At 47.7% G+C, this 18,343-nt stretch overlaps 2 protein-coding genes and 1 long non-coding RNA gene across 4 annotated transcripts in view; 2 read left to right on the forward strand and 1 right to left on the reverse strand.

Moving 5' to 3' along the window:
- Nucleotides 1-6,323: 6,323 nt before the first annotated feature.
- On the reverse strand, nucleotides 6,324-11,225 carry LOC115838868 (uncharacterized). The gene is made up of 4 exons (XR_009565719.1): nucleotides 11,027-11,225; nucleotides 8,007-8,179; nucleotides 7,499-7,568; nucleotides 6,324-7,149 (listed from the first exon to the last, which is right to left on the reverse strand). It is a non-coding gene; the product is annotated as an uncharacterized lncRNA (long non-coding RNA).
- GLB1 (galactosidase beta 1) overlaps nucleotides 10,667-18,343 on the forward strand; it is an 89,605-nt gene continuing 81,928 nt past the window's right edge. For both annotated transcript variants that reach the window (XM_030830059.2, XM_060307444.1), the window contains exon 1: nucleotides 10,667-10,823. In XM_030830059.2, the coding sequence (XP_030685919.1) occupies nucleotides 10,752-10,823 (72 nt within the window). In that variant the 5' untranslated portion in view covers nucleotides 10,667-10,751. The remainder of the gene's footprint in view (nucleotides 10,824-18,343) is intronic.
- Nucleotides 13,323-17,646, forward strand: TMPPE (transmembrane protein with metallophosphoesterase domain). Its single transcript, XM_060307881.1, has one exon. It carries the CDS (start codon nucleotides 13,323-13,325, stop codon nucleotides 14,664-14,666), a length of 1,344 nt encoding a protein of 447 aa, XP_060163864.1. The 3' UTR covers nucleotides 14,667-17,646.

Raw genomic sequence — 18,343 nt, forward strand, 5'->3', positions numbered from 1 at the left:
TGCGCGTCCGGAGCCTGTGCTCCGCGACGGGAGAGGCCACAACAGTGAGAGGCCCGCGTACCGCAAAAAAAAAAAAGATGCGGATAGAGGGGCCTCCCCGGTGGTCCAGTGGCTAAGACTCCGTGCGCCCAATGTAGGGAGCCTGGGTTCCATCCCTGGTCAAGGAGCTAGATCCCATATGCTGCGACTGAGAGTTCGCATGCTGCAACTTAAGATCCTGCATGCTGCAACGAAGATCCTGTGGGCCGCAACTAAGACCCGGTGCAGCCAAATAAATAAATTAATATTTTTAAAACAAATAAATAATTTACAGAAAAATTAAAAGGATAGTAGAAACAATTCCTATATAGCCCTCATCCACATTCGCAAATTGCTAAGTTATGCCACATTTACTTTCTCTGTATTTATCTCTATGCTTTTTTCTGAATCATTTGAGAGTACATTGCATACATGAGGTCACTTCCCCCTTAATCTTTTAGTATTGATATGTATGTCCTAAGAACTAAACTACAGACAATGATCAAATTCAGGAAACTTAGCATTGATGGAGGACTAATCTATATTCCCTATTCCTGTTTTGTCAACTGTCCTAATAATGTCTTTTTTTTTTTTTTTTTTTTTTGCGGTACGCGGGCTTCTCACTGGTGTGGCCTCTCCTGTTGCGGAGCACAGGCTCCGGACGCGCAGGCTCAGTGGCCATGGCTCACGGACCTAGCCACTCCACGGCATTTGGGATCTTCCCGGACCGGGGCACGAACCCGTGTCCCCTGCATCGGCAGGCGGACTCTCAACCACTGCGCCACCAGGGAAGCCCCATAATAATGTCTTTTACAGCACTTTATTCCCCTGGGCAGGATGCGATCCAATATCCTGTGTTGAATCTAGCTGTCTCTTCTACTTAGTGTTCTGGAATCTGAACCTTCAGCTTTTCTTGTCATACTATTGACACTGTATAAGAATACAGGCCAAAACAACAATGAGATCCACTACACACCTATTAGAATGGCCAAAATTCAAAATACTGACAACACCAGATGCTGACAAGGATGTAGAACAACAGGAACTCTTCATTCGTTGCTGGTGGGAATACAAAATGGTGCAGCCACTTTGGAAGACAGCGTGGCAGTTTCTTACCAAACTAAGCACACTCTGCCATACCATCCAGCAGTTACCTTCATTGATATTTACTGAAATAAATTGAAAACTTATGTCCACACAGAAACCTGCACACAAATATTGATAGCAGCTTTTTACATAATTGCCAAAACTTGGAAGGAAACAAGATGTCCTTCAATAGGCGAATGAATAAATAAACGGTGGTACATCCAGACAATGGAATATTACTCAGCACTAAAAATAAATGAGCTATCAAGCCGCAAAAAAGACATAGAGGAAACAAACGCATTTTACTAACTAAAAGAAGCCAATATAAAAAGGCTATATACTTACTGTATGATTCCAACTATATGGCATTCTGGAAAAGGCAAAATTTTGAAGACAGTAAAAGGATCAGTGGCTGCCAGGTGTTGGGGGGAGAGAGGAATAAACAGGCACAGCACAGAGGATTTTTAGGGCAGTGAGACTATTCCGTGTGATACTATAATGGTGGATAGATGTCATTATACATTTGTCAAAACCCACAGAATGTGAAATACCAAGAGTGAACCCTAATGTAAGCCATGGATTTTGGGTGATTATGATGTGTCAAAGTAGCCTCATTTGTTGTACTCAGTATACCACTCTGGTATGGGATTCTGATAGCGGGGAGGCTGTGTGTATGTAGTGATGGGAGATATGTGGAAAATCTCTGTACCTTTCACTCAGTCTTGCTGCAAACCTAAAACTGCTTTAAAAATTAAAGTCTATTTTAAAAAATAACACAGTCCAGTTATTTTATAAAAAGCCCTTCACTTGGGCTTCTCTGATGTTTCCTCATGATTAGATTCAGATTAAGCTCTTTGGACTAGAATACCATCCTTCTCGGCTGTCACAGGAGGAACACACTGTCTTACCTTATCACCTTATCAGTGACATTAATTTTGTTTACCTTGTTAAGTTCGTATCCATTTTCTCCACTTCATTTTTTTTCTTTCGTAATTAATAAGTGTTTTGGCTATGACACAGCAGCACAGTTCCTAATAGCAGAAAGCAGAAATAACCTGTCTAAAAACAGAAGAGTGGATTTTTTTTTTTTAGAGAGAGAGGATGTGTGCAGAGGAAAATATTTTACAGCAGAGGATAATGAAAGAATTACAGCTACACATAACAACACAGTTCAACCTTAAAAAGAAAAAAAGAATGATTCCACTTGTCTAAAAGTTTAAAAATATGCTAAAGTACACAAAATATTATTTAGGAATGCAAGTAATACAGTCTTATTTCATACAAACACGCAGGGTAAAACTGTAATGAAAAACGAGCCATAAACAAAAACTTTGGAGAGTGGTTTCCTGTAAGGCGGAAAGAAGGACATGGAATTGGAAGAGGGTCGCAGGAGGGAGAGGGGATGCAAGTGAATATGGGAACATTCACTGCATCATTTTTTTTATGCCATACATATATTTTAAAGATATTATTTTAGGGCTTCCCTGGTGGCGCAGTGGTTGAGAGTCCGCCTGCCGATGCAGGGGACACGGGTTCGTGCCCCGGTCCGGGAAGATCCCACATGCTGCGGAGCGGCTGGGCCCATGAGCCATGGCCGCTGAGCCTGCGCGTCTGGAGCCTGTGTTCGCAACGGGAGAGGCCACAACAGTGAGAGGCCCGCGTACCAAAAAAAAAAAAAAAGAATTGGGGAGAGAGTGTGGGGCAGCAAAGGTTAACTGGAATTGCCTTTGAGGAGACGGTCGTGGGTGGGCAGGTGGAGGTGGAGGGAACAGTTGCTTCCTGTGATAATTCAACAAAATTTATAAATGGAAGTGAAACCAGACAATGTCTACGGTGGCTGACCCTTGCTGCGGGGGTCTGTTCTGCTTCACTAGAGCTGTGTCCAAGAGTGTCTCCTCCCTAAAGGAGCCAGCGTCCCCCAGGTGACTTTAATGACAAATTCTCTTTCATGAATTTATTCATTCTTTCAATACACTGTTCAGCATCTACCTTATACCAGGTCCTGCCCTTGACACTGGAATGCAAACATGAATCAGACATATATCCTCGACTGAAAGGAACTTCCAGTCAAGTAGAGATAAGACATCTGTAGTTTTTTCATTTGTTCCATTAACCTATAGTGAACCTATAGGCACTGTTTTAAATAAATATCACCTCTTTCCTAAGGGAACTCAAAGTCTGGAGAAGACGTAAGTAAACTTTCAATAACCCACCACCAGAGCTGGAAAGAGTGCTGTGTGGGCCCCAAAGAGAGCTGGGTAACTGTCTTAGTGGGTTCAGGCTGCTATAACAAAATTACCATAGACTGGATAACTTATAAACAGAAATTTATCTGTCACAGTTCTGGAGGCTGAGAAGCCCAAGATCAAGGTGCTGGCAGATTTGTGTCTGGTGAGAACCTGCTCTCTGGTTCATGGATGGCCGTCTTCTCACTGGGTCCTCACAGGATAGAAGGGGCAAGGAAGTTTTCTGGAGTCTCTCTCTTCCTTTTTTCTTTGGCTGGGTAGCTTGCGAGATCTTAGTTTCCTGACCAGGGATTGAACCCAGGCCACGGCAGTGAAAACACCAAGTCCTAACCACTGGACCACCAGGGAATTCCCTGAAGTCTCTTTTTGGCCACACATCATGAGGGATCTTAGTTCCCCAACCAGGAATCATACCTGGGCCCCTGCAGTTGTAGAGCAGAGTCCTAACCACTGGACCGCCAGGGAAGTCCCAGGGGTCTCTTTTTTAAAGGCACTAATCCCATTCGTGAAGGCCCCGTCCTAATGAACTAATCACCCCAAAGACCTCAAAGACCTCACCTCCAAACACCATCACTTTGGGGATTAAGTTTCAACATATGAATTTGGTGGGGGCTGGGGGTGGGACATAAGCATTCAGTCTATAGCACTAATCTAGTCTGAGTCTGGGAAAGTTTCTTGCAAGAGGCCACTCTTTTTTTCTTTTTTTTAAATTTATTAAATTTATTTATTTTTGGCTGTGTTGGGTCTTCACTGCTGCGCGCAGGCTTTCTCTAGTTGAGGAGAGCAGGGGCTACTCTTCCTTGCGGTGGCTTCTCTTGTTGTGGAGCAGGGGCTCTAGGCACGCAGGCTTCAGTAGTTGCAACACACAGACTCAATAGTTGTGGCTCGCAGGCTCTACAGCACAGGCTCAGTAGTTGTAGTGCACGGGCTTATTTGCTCTGCGGCATGTGGGATCTTCCCGGACCAGGGCTCGAACCCGTGTCCCCTGCATTGGCGGGTGGATTCTCAACCACTGCGCCACCACGGAAGCCCCAAGAGGCCATTGTTGAACTCCTTTAAAGGGCCTGAAAAAATGGAATAGAAGTTTGCTGGGGGCAAAAATGAACAAAGGAAGAAGATTCTGGGCGAAGAAAACACTACAAAGGAGAAGACAAGTGATGGGACTGGAGGCCAAATAACAGCATAGGAGACCCCTCAGTGTGATCTCCACAAGAAAAATGAGAGCCTGGGAATTCCCTGGCGGTCCAGTGGTTATGACTCCATGCTGCCACTGCTGGGGGCCTGGGTTCAATCCCTGGTCAGGGAACTAAGATCCCACAAGCTGTATGGCATGCCCCCTACAAAAAAATAAAATTAATTAATTAATTAAATAAAATAAAGAAATATGAGGGCCTGAGTTAAGGCACAGACCATAAAGGGTCATAACACAGAGAAAGATAAATGTCATAAGTTAGATGTAGGTAGAGCGGTGTGGAAACTGTTAGAAGGAAAAAACTCCTTCAGCTAGTGCAAGCACTGATTACTTCATTACAAAAGAGGTATTAAATCTGGGACTTGAATTGGGAATGAGTTGTGACCTATGGTCCTAAAAGCAAAATCTAAGAGGACCTCCCCAAAACCCACGGTTAGAGAAAATTCAAGAAATACGTACAGGCAACGGTAAGCTGCAGAGTAATTTCTTCATGTTCAACAAATAATTATCTTATCCTGGGCTAGAAAATAGAGGCTGAGGCAAGGACTAAGTTCTCATTCTTTATTTGGGAGGTAAACCCATGACAGTGGGAGAGACAGGAGAGGCAAAGAGGGAAAGGAAGGATGAGATGCAACACAAAGTAATGTGTTACCACACTGGCTACGGCTTCAGAGCCGCCTTGGCAGGTGGACCCGCTAGACTACGTGGAATGTCTCTGAACAGGCTATATACAGAGAAACCACTCCTTGAAATAGTTGATCCAAGGGAAGAAGGAGAGGCCATTTATTCACTGGCTCTTTTCCTCCTCTGATCTCTGTTGCACTATGGTTCTCTACGGGGGAGTGAACTTTCCTGCCCCTCTGGGTTGCACCACCCAGCCTCTGGCAGCCACGTAGGAAGCATGGTGGTTTGTTCCAGTGAGTGCAGAGGCGTGTAGAGGAGCCAGAAACTCCAGATAGTTGGTTTGGGGCAGCAGATGTGCTGCCAGGGCAGCTCGGTGAAACAGGAAGACTAGAGCTCTGGAGACAGGTGACTAGGGAATCTGAGGCATCACACAAATAATGTTTGATAGAGCAGTCAGAGAGGTTGTGATCAAATTACCACAGAAACTCTCTGACCCAGAAGCTGCAAACTTAAATCTCTCATGGGGCCTGCAGGCCATGTCAAAAGAGCAGTGGACCAGATGGAGATTGTTGCCAACTGGAAGAACCTACCTGCCTAAAGAATGTCCCAGTGCATATCTCTGATCTACTGTTACCCTGGTATAGCCAGACCTTCTGATCTTTGAAGAGAAACTGGAAATCCAGATTATGTAAATTCCCCTGATTAAATATTGACAATTCCATTGATTATATAAAATTTAAGACACCAATGGGCCAACATGGTAACTGTCAAAACAAATAGCCCTTTGGCCATATCTAGTTGTAACCTTCGATTGAGCCAGAAAACTACTGTGATCGTTCAGAGACATGAACCACGGCTGCAGATGTGGATATAAAGACAGAGAGGGCTAAATCCGGGGGCCCAGACAAAGAAGAAACAACAGGCCTAGATCAAACACGAAGGGGAAAAAAACAACACTGCAAAGAAGCAGCTGGGAGACCCTAGGGAAGCAGATGCTTTTGCCAGATAGTGAAGGCAAAAGAAGATAGGAGAGAGAGTGTTTAAAACAAAGTCATTTTTCCCCCCCACTAAGGCCGGCCTCACTTGGGGCATTTGTTTTTAGATCTCAGACTCCTGAAAGGGAGTTCGAGGACATGGTGACAAGGGCATCCTAGTGCTCATGACTATCAAGAGCGATGGGCCAGTCCTGGGACACAGCTGCTAACTTTTATTGGGATTGTGGGGAAACTGTTGCCAATGATTTCACAATTTTATATTTTTATTGTTTCATAACCATATCCATCAGTTGGTTGCACAATTTAACCCCAGGATACAGGTCTTGGGACTTATTGTAACAGAAAACTCAAAGACTCGTGAGAAGCATGAGGAATTGCTGCACATCAGAATTGTCCACATCTGTTGGCAGTAGGCTTTATTATTTATTTTTAAATAACTTTTTATTTTCATATAAGAATTGCTATATGTCCTTTACCTAATTCATCAATTGTTAACATTTTGCCTTATTTGCCCTTATTTGCTCCATAATCACGTACGTGTAATAATATGTATATTATGTATAATTATATATATAAACATATACATATGATCATTGGGGAGGAAGTTGCAGACATTATACCCCTTTACCCCTAAATGTTTCAGAGTGTATTACCTTTTTGTGTGTGTGTGATTTTTTTTAACAATTTTATTTATTTATTTATTTTTATTTTTGGCTGTGTTGGGTCTTAGTTGCTGCACGTGGTCTTTCTCTAGTTGCAGTGAGCAGGGGCTAGTCTTCGTTGTGGTGCACAGGCTTCTCATTGCAGTGGCTTCTCTTGTTGCGGAGCACAGGTTCTAGGCACGCAGGCTTCAGTAGTTGTGGTGCACGGGCTTAGTTGCTCCGCGACATGTGGGATCTTCCTGGACCAGGGATCGAACTCGTGTCCCCTGCATTGGCAGGCAGATTCTTAACCATTGCACCACCAGGGAAGTCCCAGAGTGTATTTCCTAAGAACATAACCACTGTATTGTTATCAAAATTAGAAAATTTAATCTTGATACAATATTATTTTCTAATCCATAGTCTATATTCAACTTAATTGTCCCAATAATGTCTCTTGTAGCAACTTTTTTTCCTGGTTCACGATCCAATCTGGGATCATGCACTGCATTTACTTGTCACTTCTTTTTAGTGGAGGCCTTGTTTTTTCCTTGCTTTTAACATCTATCATTTAGTATTCCTAAAACCTATTGCAAATTACAATCATTTTAATAGAACTTTAAAAATATTAGAAATGTAAAGTTAGCTAAATTTTTACACGGAAATACAGATCATAACTGACACTGGGGGACTTACCTGGCGGTCCAGTGGTTAAGACTCTGAGCTTCCAGGGCAGAAGGCTCAGGTTCGTTCCGTGGTCAGGGAACTAAGATCCCACATGCCAAGCGGTGCAGGCCAGAAAAATAAAAAAAAGAAAGAAAAGAAAAGAACTGACACTGGAACCTGAGGAAAGCTCTGTAGGACCACAATGGAAAACAGGTCATTCAAAGGGAGATTGATTCTTGTTCTAAAACTTTATTTATTTATTTTTAATTTTTGTTCGAGTATAGTTGATGTACAATGTTCTGTTAGTTTCTGCTGTACAGCAAAGTGAATCAGTTATACATACACATATATCCACTCTTTTTTTAGATTCTATTCCCATATAGGTAATAACAGTATTGAGTAGAGCTCCCTGTGCTATACAGTAGGTCCTTATTAGTTATCTATTTTATATATAGTAGTGTGCATATGTCAATCCCAATCTCCCAATTTATCCTAACTTGTGCAAAGCCCTGTTAGGATAGAAAAACAAAGTTTTTACCTGTTATTGGGTCGCATATGTCTCTTCCCTTCATTGTTCTTAGGCTACTGATGAGGCCTCTGTGCTTCTCAAGCTACCTTTGGTGAAGGATCACTTTTGCTTCTGTGATTATCAGTGCTCTTTCCCATCCTTCAAGGACTGATCTGGTTGTACAAATCTATAACAATAAATTACTAGAAAAAAGAAATAAAAATAGACATAAAATTCACATCTAATTTTTTTATTATTAGATGCAACAGACAAGCTTTCTCAAATTGCTGTAAGTTTCCAAATACCTACTCTGAATTTCTGTACTTACCTTATGTCACTGGTCCTCGGACCACACTTAGAGTAGCACTGGTCTATATCAGAGCATGCCCCATATATAGTTGTGTATGTGGACATCTTTCTACTGAAAATGATTCCCTATGGGGTGATAGCCTTCTCAAGATCACTTCATATTCCCCACAACCTGGAGCAGGAGGTTTACACACCAGCACACACTCTATATGCACACTTGGACAGGAACTATAAGTAAAGTAGGCACAGAAGCATGGCCTTGCAAAAGTAACTCAGGCTCTAATAAACTATAGTGGAAAAGAGTATGAAAAAGAATATATTTTGCTGTACACCGGAAACTAACACAACATTATAAATCAACTATAGTTCAATTAAAAAATAAAAATAAAAAATAATTCGGGCTCTAAAGTCAGGCAATGAGGGACTTCCCTGGCTGTCCAGTGGTTAACACTCCGTGCTACCAGTGCAGGGGCCTCCGGTTTGATCCCTGGTCGGGGAACTAAGATCCTGCAGGCTGCACGGCAAGGCCAAAAAAAACCCAGAAAGCAACACAAAACAAAAAAAGGACTAAATGGCGAATACCCTTGTAACCACCCTCTAGTTCAAGAAACAAAACTTTGTTGCCCTTCCATGGGGCCCCTCCCAATCTCAAGCCCTCACCCCCACAAGTAACCACTATTCTTGACTTTTATAATCATCGCTCACAGTGTTAAAAACCAGACTAAGTTTTAAAAAGATGCACAAGTTGTAAAAAATAGTGTTAAAGAAAAGAATTATTCTGACACTTGATAAAATGGTAAGGAAGATTTCCTTCAAGACTTTTTTGTAATAAGGGTCAACTCTACTGCCATAGGTGGGGAGGGATGGGTCTCAATTCTAAGTACAGCAAAGATAGCTGGGGATTTACAGCCAGCAGAGAGAAGGGCTTGTTGGTGAAAAATTGTAAGAGGAGATCTCAAGGGATTCTTGCTAAGGGGAGGTCAAGGACTTAGATGTCAAAGGGAGGTGGGGTGGGGATGAGGACCTTGATCAGATAACAAGAATTGGGGGATTGTTCCTAAACTGACTTAGCAGGATTCTTTGCTAAGACTGCACAATGCAGGGCAGGCAAGGACAGGACAGGCACAGAAGGCCGAGGTCCAGGTCTAGAAGAGCTTAAAAGAGTCTCTAGTCAGAGGAGCCTAATTAAAGTTTAGTCTAGGAGTCTGTCAATAGACCGCATAATTAAACCGTAATTTGTTTTTTTGTTTTGTTTTTGGCTGCGCCCTGAGACTTGTGGGACCTTAGTTCCCCCACCAGGGATCAAACCCAGGCCACCGCAGTGAAAGCGCCGAGTCCTAACCACTGGACCACCAGGGAACCCCCAACCTACATTTTTATTTTTCAAAACTAAGTTAACAATATAAAAGTCAAAAATATTTAAAATGAGTGAATTTTGTGGAATGTTAATTATAACTCAATAAAGCTGGAAAAATACATATATTTGAAATCGATTTCCCTAAAGGCTCCTTCCTCTGAGAAAGGGGGGATTTTCAGAGAGTTCGGGGAACTAGGTAGGAAAGACAACTTCAGACTCATATCTAGTGGTTAACCAGCGGTCCTGGACACGTTAACTCAAACAGTAGAGACTTCGTTTTCACGAGTGGAAAACTTGGATAAAACTTGTATTTTATGCCCAGTTGATAGATCTGCGGTATCGCAGGGATGTTGAGGGGCTCAAGGGCAAAATTGAAAGATGGGAGGTGTTGCTACTCTTGTCTCTCAAAACCCAACGATGAAATAAAAATTCTGCAGCCCCTGGTGCTTTGAGGGTTGGCATTCGGAAAGATTTCGCCACAGTTGAAACACACTTCTAAATGTATCAATAACCTGGAACAGTGGTTCTCAAACTTTAGCGTGCATCGGAACTACCTGGAGGGTTTGTAAAAATACAGGTTTCTGGATCCCACCCCTAGAATTTCTTGGGCCAGGACCTGCTATTTCCATTTCTAACACGTACCAGATACAGGATTGGTCTAGGGAACCACACTTTGCAGGCCCCTGGTTTAGTCTTCCGGACAGCCCCGTGGGCAGGGCTGAGAGTCCATCTAGTCCACTTAGGTTTATCTGGCCTCAACTTCCCTCTTCTGTCCTGTCAAGGGAGCCAGGGAGCAAGGAGACCCCTGTTAAAGTCCAACCCCGAGGCGCGTTATCAAGCTGTTGACAGCCAGGCCTCCTGAGGGCCTTTGCAAAAGGCCCCTCCCTCCGCGGAGCCCTGCCAGTCAGTGCCAAATAACACCATCCTGCTGTCACGCGGCAGCGCTTGGCCCCAGGCTCCCGCCTCCCTGGGTTCCTGGCTCGGCGGCCGCTGGGCGGGGCGCGGGGCGGAGCCGGCGCGGGGCGGTGCCAGGCCGCGGGTCCTCAGTCAAGTGACACCCGGCGGCTGCCCGGGCGCTGACAGTGGAGCCAGGAGGCCGGAGGGTGGATATGCCGGGGGTCGTTCGCATCCTCTCCCTGCTGCTGGTGCCGCTGCTGCTGGGCTCTGCGCGTGGCTTGCACGTAAGTCCACAGGACCCCCGCGCAGGAATGATGGATAGGGGACAGGCTGGCGGGGGACCGGGCTGGTGCTGCGGCCACCTGGGGTCCCAAAGGGCGGAGGTCCTGGGACCCCAAGGCGCGCCCGGGCCCGCAAGGCAACGGGGGGAGCTCAGGCAGTGGGCTGAGCCGGCAGAGGGCCGGCCGGGCGGGGCGAGCTTCCTTACCGGTAGCTCTGTCGCTCGTGTGTTCCGCCCCTGCCGCCTCTTTTCGCTGGGACCTACTTCCTTATTGGTGCAATGAGGGGCTGAGATGAGGTGCTTTCCAGCTTTGCGGGTTTCCGGCAGGGGGATTCCAAGTAGCGCGCGTTCTTGGAGGGCGCCTTGGGCTCTGTCTGCTTGGCGCGCCCTTCCTTGCCAGCGCTCTGCGGAGCGCTCCGGAAGGAGAAAAATGGGGTCAAGAGAGGCCCCCGCAATGGGAACATTGGATTAATTACCTTCGAGGTGGTCTCTTTTCGGACATCTCGTGTCCTTCTCGGCCCTTCCCGCCGCCTACTTTTTAAGGCTTGGATTTTCCAAACCTTTAGGGTTTGGCGGTGGGCAAGAGGCAGGCTGCAGGTAGCCGCCAGCGTTGCTGGAGGGAGGTCTGGCGGGACGAGGTGCTGGGCGGTGCGGGGCGTGCACGATTGCGGGAGAACTACAGCCTCAGTCCACCCGGCAGAGCTAAGGCAGGGGCCGAGGGAACTCCGAATCGCTCCTGGGAAGGTCAGCATCACGGCCTTGGAAAGGTGGGGTGGATCTGAGGGGAGAGGGACCGGGGGATTTAAACGGGCGCCTGTCTCTCTGCACGTTCAGGGAACCAACTTTGGTTTCTCCAGAGTTCGGGTGGGCTGAGTCTGGGACTTGTTTTATAAGTGGAAAATGGTGAACTTTGACTTGCAAATTACACCTTTGATAAAAGGCTTTCAGTAAAGTACGTAGGGCAGGGGAAAAAAAAAATATATATATATATATTTTTATTTTAATTTATCTATCTTAAACCGAGGTTGAGAATCTTATTTGGAAAACAACTGCTGAAAATATTTTCATTTTGGATTCTTCTTGGGAAAAGGTCACCTCAAATGACTATTTGCTAACCTTTGTCTACCTGGGTCTGTGCTTCCCCTGCCCCAGTTTTTTGTCTGGGAGCCCTGGAGTGGGAACTAGCCAGCCATGAGAGCCACAAGAGAACAGTTCAAGGATTCAGTGGCAGAGAAAGATGGGGAGATGGCAGATCTTAACCGATGTCTAGGAGGGTTGTGAGACGGGAGGGATAAGGATTTATGGAGGAGGAGCTGGGGGACAGGGCAGCCTGCCATGTCGTGGTCGCTCATTATCCTTGTGCAGCATCATTCACAGGGGCTGCCCTGTGACTGCCAGGAGGCCGTCTTCACCCCAGGAATCCTTATGTTAGGTGTCTAGGTGTCCCTCCTGGGCCTAGAGCTGGAAAAGATACCAGCCAACTAGCTTTCCATGATTTCCTTCTTACATTTATTTACAACAGCGGTTCTCAAACATTAACTGTCCTAGAAGTTAAAACCAAACATTTAAAAGTATTTATTAACTTACTTAAGAAATCGTAAAATCGTTATATGTTAATAAACTTTATATATTTCTTGAAAAATAATAATTTCTTCCCAAATTGTAGGGCGAAGAGTGACATTGTACATTTTTGCAAATCTCTTTCATGTCTGTCTTAATAGATGATAGTTGGATTCTCATAGCTACTTCTGCATTCATTCTCGCTATATCACATGTCATGTAGCCTCTGGAAAACTTCACTGTACACTCATGAGAGAATGGTTATGGCTTAGTCCTGTTTTGTTTTGGTTTTTTTTGCGGTACCCGGGCCTCTCACTGCCGTGGCCTCTCCCGCTGCGGAGCACAGGCTCCGGAAGCGCAGGCTCAGCGGCCATGGCTCACGGGCCCAGCCGCTCCGCGGCATGTGGGATCCTCCCAGACCGGGGCTCGAACCCGCGTCCCCTGCATCGGCAGGCAGACTCCCAACCACTGCGCCACCAGGGAAGCCCCTTAGTACTGTTTTTGAAAATAGTTTTGACTTAATGGACCCCCCGAAAGGGTCTCCCTGGACCACACTTTGAGAACCGCTGGTTTAGAATAATGTTTTTGTTATTATAAAAGTTCACACGCATTATGGAAATACCTGAAACATACAGAAAACGGTAAGAAAATGAAACTGCCCATCCTGTTATAATCCAGCGTGTTTGTATTTCAATAATAAAATGTAGCAACTGACTGGTATTTGAGTGGCTTGGATTCAGGATGGGTTGGGCAGGTGTAAGTGGCCTTCAGGTTTTGACTGGGGACAAGGAAGCTCTCATATCCCACAAAGCTGACGCCGGTTCCTGGTTGCAGGCGGAGCTGACCTGGAAACCTGTCCTTGGCCACTGTCCTATCTAAGGAGCTCACCTTCCAGAGCCCGCCTGCACAGAACTGGCAGGGGACCCTCTTAGGAGCAGAGGTGATGGCGATCTTCAGGCAGCTGTCCCTGGGCGCAAAGGCCGCCCTGGCAGCCGGCACTGTCTTCGTGTCCATGGTCATCTCCCGCTCCTACCTGGCGGAGAGCCTCGAGCTCAGGGCCTGGCGGTGGCTGTTCCGCCTGCAGCTCGCCCTGTTTGCCAACTCGCTCATGCTCCTCGGTTCCCTCTACATCTGGCGAAGCACCGTCAGCAACCTCAGCCACTCCCCTGCTGCAGAGTCGGCCTGTTTCCAGCTTTGGAAGTTGGCCGTTGTGGCCTTCCTGGCCCTGGCCCATTCCAGTTTCTTCACCATGATCTTTCTAGTGGCCGAGGAGCCCTATCTCTTTTCCCTGACGGCCTACTCCTGCCTTGGGGCATACATCATCATGGTCTGCTTCCTCTGTACCCTCAGTGGCATGGAGCAGGCCTACCAGCTCCTGGCCTTGCGTGCCGGCAGGGTGGTGGGCAGCCTTGACAAGACAAGGAAGCTGGCACTCAGGCCAGCGCTGGCGGTGCTGGTGTCCGCCGTGCTCAGTGTGGTAGGGCTGCTGAACGCTGCCCAGCCCCCGGCTGTGAAAACTGTGGAGGTGCCCATCCATTGGCTGCCCGCCTCCATGGACAACCTCAAGATCGCGCTGCTCTCCGACATCCACTTGGGCCCCACGGTGGGCAGGACCAAGATGGAGATGTTCGTGAAGATGGTGAACACGCTGGAACCGGATGTCACAGTGATTGTGGGTGACCTGTGTGATGCCGAAGCCTCTGTCCTCCGGACAGCCGTCGCTCCTCTGGGCCAGCTTCGCTCACGCCTCGGCACCTACTTCGTCACGGGGAATCACGAGTACTACACATCAGATGTCAGCAACTGGTTTGCGCTGCTGGAATCCCTGAACGTCACGCCCCTTCACAATCAGAACGTGAAGATTTCTGCCACCCGGGTCCAGCCTGGCGGGGGTGAGGATGATGACTGGATCTGCTTGGCCGGGGTGGACGACATCGAAGCAGACATCCTGCACTACTCTGGCCACGGCATGGATCTCAAGAAGGCTCTGGGGGGCTGCAGCCCGGACCACACCACCATCTTGCTAGCTCATCAGCCCCTGGCTGCCAAGAGAGCTCTCCAGGCTCGGCCAGATATCAACTTGATCCTTTCTGGGCACACTCACGCTGGGCAGATCTTTCCCTTGAATGTGGCAGCCTATCTCCTGAACCCCTTCTTTGCTGGTCTGTACCAAGTGGCCCAGACTACATTTGTTTATGTGAGCCCAGGCACGGCCTACTATGGGATACCCATGCGACTGGGCAGCAGGGCGGAGATTACAGAGCTCGTCCTGCAGCGGGTTCCCTGAACCCACCCCTGCCCCGTGCGCCTCCTCATTGCCCTTGCCCTCCATCCCCGACCCTCTGCAGACCAGGCTGCCTGCTTTATCCCCTCCAGTCTCTCCTGCCAGCACACGCTTGTCACAAGACTGGCTTGCACCGTGATCAGTGGTGGGGCTGCCTGTTAACTCTGTAGGTGGCCATCTGCTTCTTTCTGTGCATTTGTGAGGCCACTAAAGTCACATGTGTAGGAACAGGCATCTATTTTCCAGATGATGTGGAGTAAGCCCTCCTCCTCTGCAGAACTCATGGGGATGAACTGAATCAGGGGGTTGCTTGAAGGGGATGCCTGTGGAAAGTGGAGTAGGGAGGGGACTCTTCGTATTTTAAAAGCCTCTTTAGGACTTAAGCAGTTTTCAAAATCATTGATCCAGAGCTTTCTGGGGAAGGGGCAGTGTGGCTAGGTAATCTGGGAGAACTGGCGAGATGGAGGCCCCTCTGGCTGCTGGAGAAGAAGCTTTTCTTTTCCCCCTTGGTTCTATCAGAGTCACCTTTACTGAGAGCATCAGCCAAGTCGGCTGGAATATAGGCTCATCCTGTTCCGGGCCTTGAGTGATGCTGTCTCATTGGCTGTGCTCCTGGGCCTTTGGGGTTGGGGGTGGGGCAGAAGGATGGGAACACTGGTCCGTGAATGAAGGTCAGAGTGCTGCTGCCTAGGAATTCAGAGGGTGTTTGCCAAACTTGGCTCCTTTTATACAACACCTGGATGAGGTGATTAGGGACAGGCGACTTTCCCCAACTGAGAGATGAGGGAACCGAGGCAAAGGGAGGTAGAGCACTGGCGGCAGCACAAGGGTTATGGGAGATTCTGGCTGGAAGCCAGGTTTTCTGCCTCCCAAGACCAGTGTTCTTCCCACTGCCTGATGGTAAGTAGCTGTACCCTTACAGGTGAGGATAGGGTTCAAACACAAGTAACATTGTAACGAGAACAAGCAAGGGCCTATAACCTGATGCCCTTTCGAAGTGGTCTGCTTGAGGCCGATTTCAGTTCATGGTAACTACGTGAGCAGGACCCGGAAGGGGGTCGGCCAGTTTCAGTGTAGGGTGGCTGTTACACTGGAGGGACAGTCAGGAAACTGGAGTGCACACCCTCTACCCCAGGTTTGGGTCAGAAACGGAGGTTCGCTCTCTACCGGTAGGGAGGTTGAGGCTTGCATGGGGAGTGGCAGGGCACTGAGCTCCTGCGGGCCCCAAGGCCTTCCCTTCGTGGGACCCCTGGCTCTGGGATGCTGGGCTGTCCTTCCTGCTGGTGGCTCACTGCCCCCTTCCCCCCCACCTGCCTGACCCCATCAGAGCTGTCCTAGCGCTCTGGCCACAGAACCAGACGGCCATCCCTAAGCTGGACCCTCAGAAAAAGAGGCAGGGGTTACCGTGTCTGGAGCAGCCCCAGCCTCGCTGGCTGGCCTCTGTGCCAGAGGTAGGATACCCTTTGACCCTGGGGTAGCAATAAGGCCTGATAGACAAGGCCTCACTGAGAATCTTTCTGCGACAGGGAACTCTGACTGGAGGGGCTCACCCTCCTGCTTTCTTGTCAGGCAGCATCGGGCAAATGACCTCACTGAGCCTCGGTTTCCCTCACCCTGAAATGGGGATAATTATCGTATCTACCTCAAGATTGTTTTGCAGGGAGGGTATTAAGACATGGCGCAGAAGTTTCTTGTAGCTCAGTCACAAGGAAGCAGTTGATGTTGCTAATTTTTAAACATCCCATGGGGCCTGCAAAGGGGCTGTGTTGGTCACAGGTGCACAGAGAATTTATGGAGCAGCCAGTCCTGGGAAACAGGAGTGGGTCCCATGCTGCCTGCTGCTGGGGCCCAGTGATTTGTCACAGCAGCAACTGCTGGGGTTGCTTTCCTCTGTCTCTTGCCTGTGTTATTGTCTCCCTGTGCACACTCAGCCTGGCCAGGGCAAGTCTCTCCATTTTCCCCCTTGTCCTCTTGGTTAGCGGAACCCTGGGGGCTCCTGGAGACCACCTTTCTTGTTTCCAGGGAACCAAAGTATTGACAGCGGGTCTTCCAGTCGAGTTTAAAATGTATCTGAGTTGAGATTTCAGTGGTTTCCTTATTATTTACCCCCTCGTGTTTAATCATCCTTACAGCCAGGAATAAGTTTGGAGAAAAACTTATCCAGAACCAAGGAAAGGACCCTGGAGAGGCTTTCTTTTAACACATTTTGCGGGTGGTGGGGTTATAGGAGGGGGAAGTGCTTTGCCAAGGGCAGCGCCCAGCTCAGCTCAAGTTTCCTGACTGCGTTCTTGGTGGCATCACTCAACCTCGCCATCTCAGGAACTCTTCCAGACCCTCTCACATTCTCGTGCCCTGACCCCAGTTGGGATCACCCCCAGTCTACACTAGTTCTGCCATTTGTCTTCCACCTTGTGTGTCTCCTGCTCTACCAAGTATTATTTCACTGGTTTCTTGATTTGGGATCTTTCTCATCAGTGCCCTGAGCTGGATGGAATTCACTTCCATCAGTCCTGCTTTTCATCTTGCACCTTCTTGTCTCTTCTCTTTCCCTGAGTGCCAGCATTTTTCAGTCTTGAGCACCTGTCTGTCATCCCTGCTCTGAAGTCCTTGCTTGACTGATTCCTCTCTTAACAGAAACAAGACAGGTCCATCTTCTGTGCCCAAGGAATAGTCAGCAGCACCTTCTCACACTTGGTTTGTGTCCCATGACGTGGTGGAAGTTTTCCCAGCACAAATTTCTCCAATTGTGTCCAGATATGGTCCTGGTGGGCTGCTCTCCACGGCCCCCTTGGTACCTCTGTTCCCTGTTCTTCACTCATTTACCTTCTTTGATTTGTTTATTTATTGCCGGGGGAGGTGGTGAGAAACATTTACTTGAAGCTTGAAAATGCTTTCAATTTCATTCTAGTTTCTTTTTAAAAATCTGTTAAATGCAAGTTAAAATGAAACATAAAGCTTTCTAAAAATTAACTATAGGGCTTCCCTGGTGGCGCAGTGGTTGAGAGTCCACCTGCCGATGCAGGGGACACGGGTTCGTGCCCCGGTCCGGGAAGATCCCACATGCCGCGGAGCGGCTGGGCCCGTGAGCCATGGCCGCTGAGCCTGCGCGTCCGGAGCCTGTGCTCCGCAACGGGAGAGGCCACAACAGTGAGAGGCCCGCGTAGCACAAAAAAAAAAAAAAAAATTAACTATAGCCTGTGTACTGGGATAATATATATACTTTTTTTTTTTAATTTTTATTTATTTATTTTTGGCTGTGTTGGGTCTTCGTTTCTGTGTGAGGGCTTTCTCTAGTTGCGGCAAGCGGGGGCCACTCTTCATCGCGGTGCACTGGCCTCTCACTATCGCAGCCTCTCTTGTTGCGGAGCGCAGGCTCAGTAGTTGTGGCTCACGGGCCTAGTTGCTCCGCGGCATGTGGGATCTTCCCAGACCAGGGCTCAAACCCGTGTCCCCTGCATTGGCAGGCAGATTCTCAACCACTGCACCACCAGGGAAGCCCTGGGATACTATTGTTATAAAACCTCAATACATTAATCCTACTGCCATTCATTCCAAACATCCATCTGTCCGACCATCCTTTTTACCCCTTGTTTGTTCTTTTTAAAAGCTTTTTATTGTGAAAACTTGGAAGTATTCACAAACTAGGGAGAGCAGCAACAGAATCCCCATCACCCAGCTTC

This window comes from Globicephala melas, chromosome 11 (genome assembly GCF_963455315.2).
Source record: "Globicephala melas chromosome 11, mGloMel1.2, whole genome shotgun sequence".
In the NCBI taxonomy this organism is placed as follows: domain Eukaryota; kingdom Metazoa; phylum Chordata; class Mammalia; order Artiodactyla; family Delphinidae; genus Globicephala; species Globicephala melas.

Coding starts and splice junctions, on each gene's coding strand:
- TMPPE (XM_060307881.1), top strand. CDS start 13,323: ATGGCGATCTTCAGGCAGCTGTCCCTGGGCGCAAAGGCCGCCCTGGCA.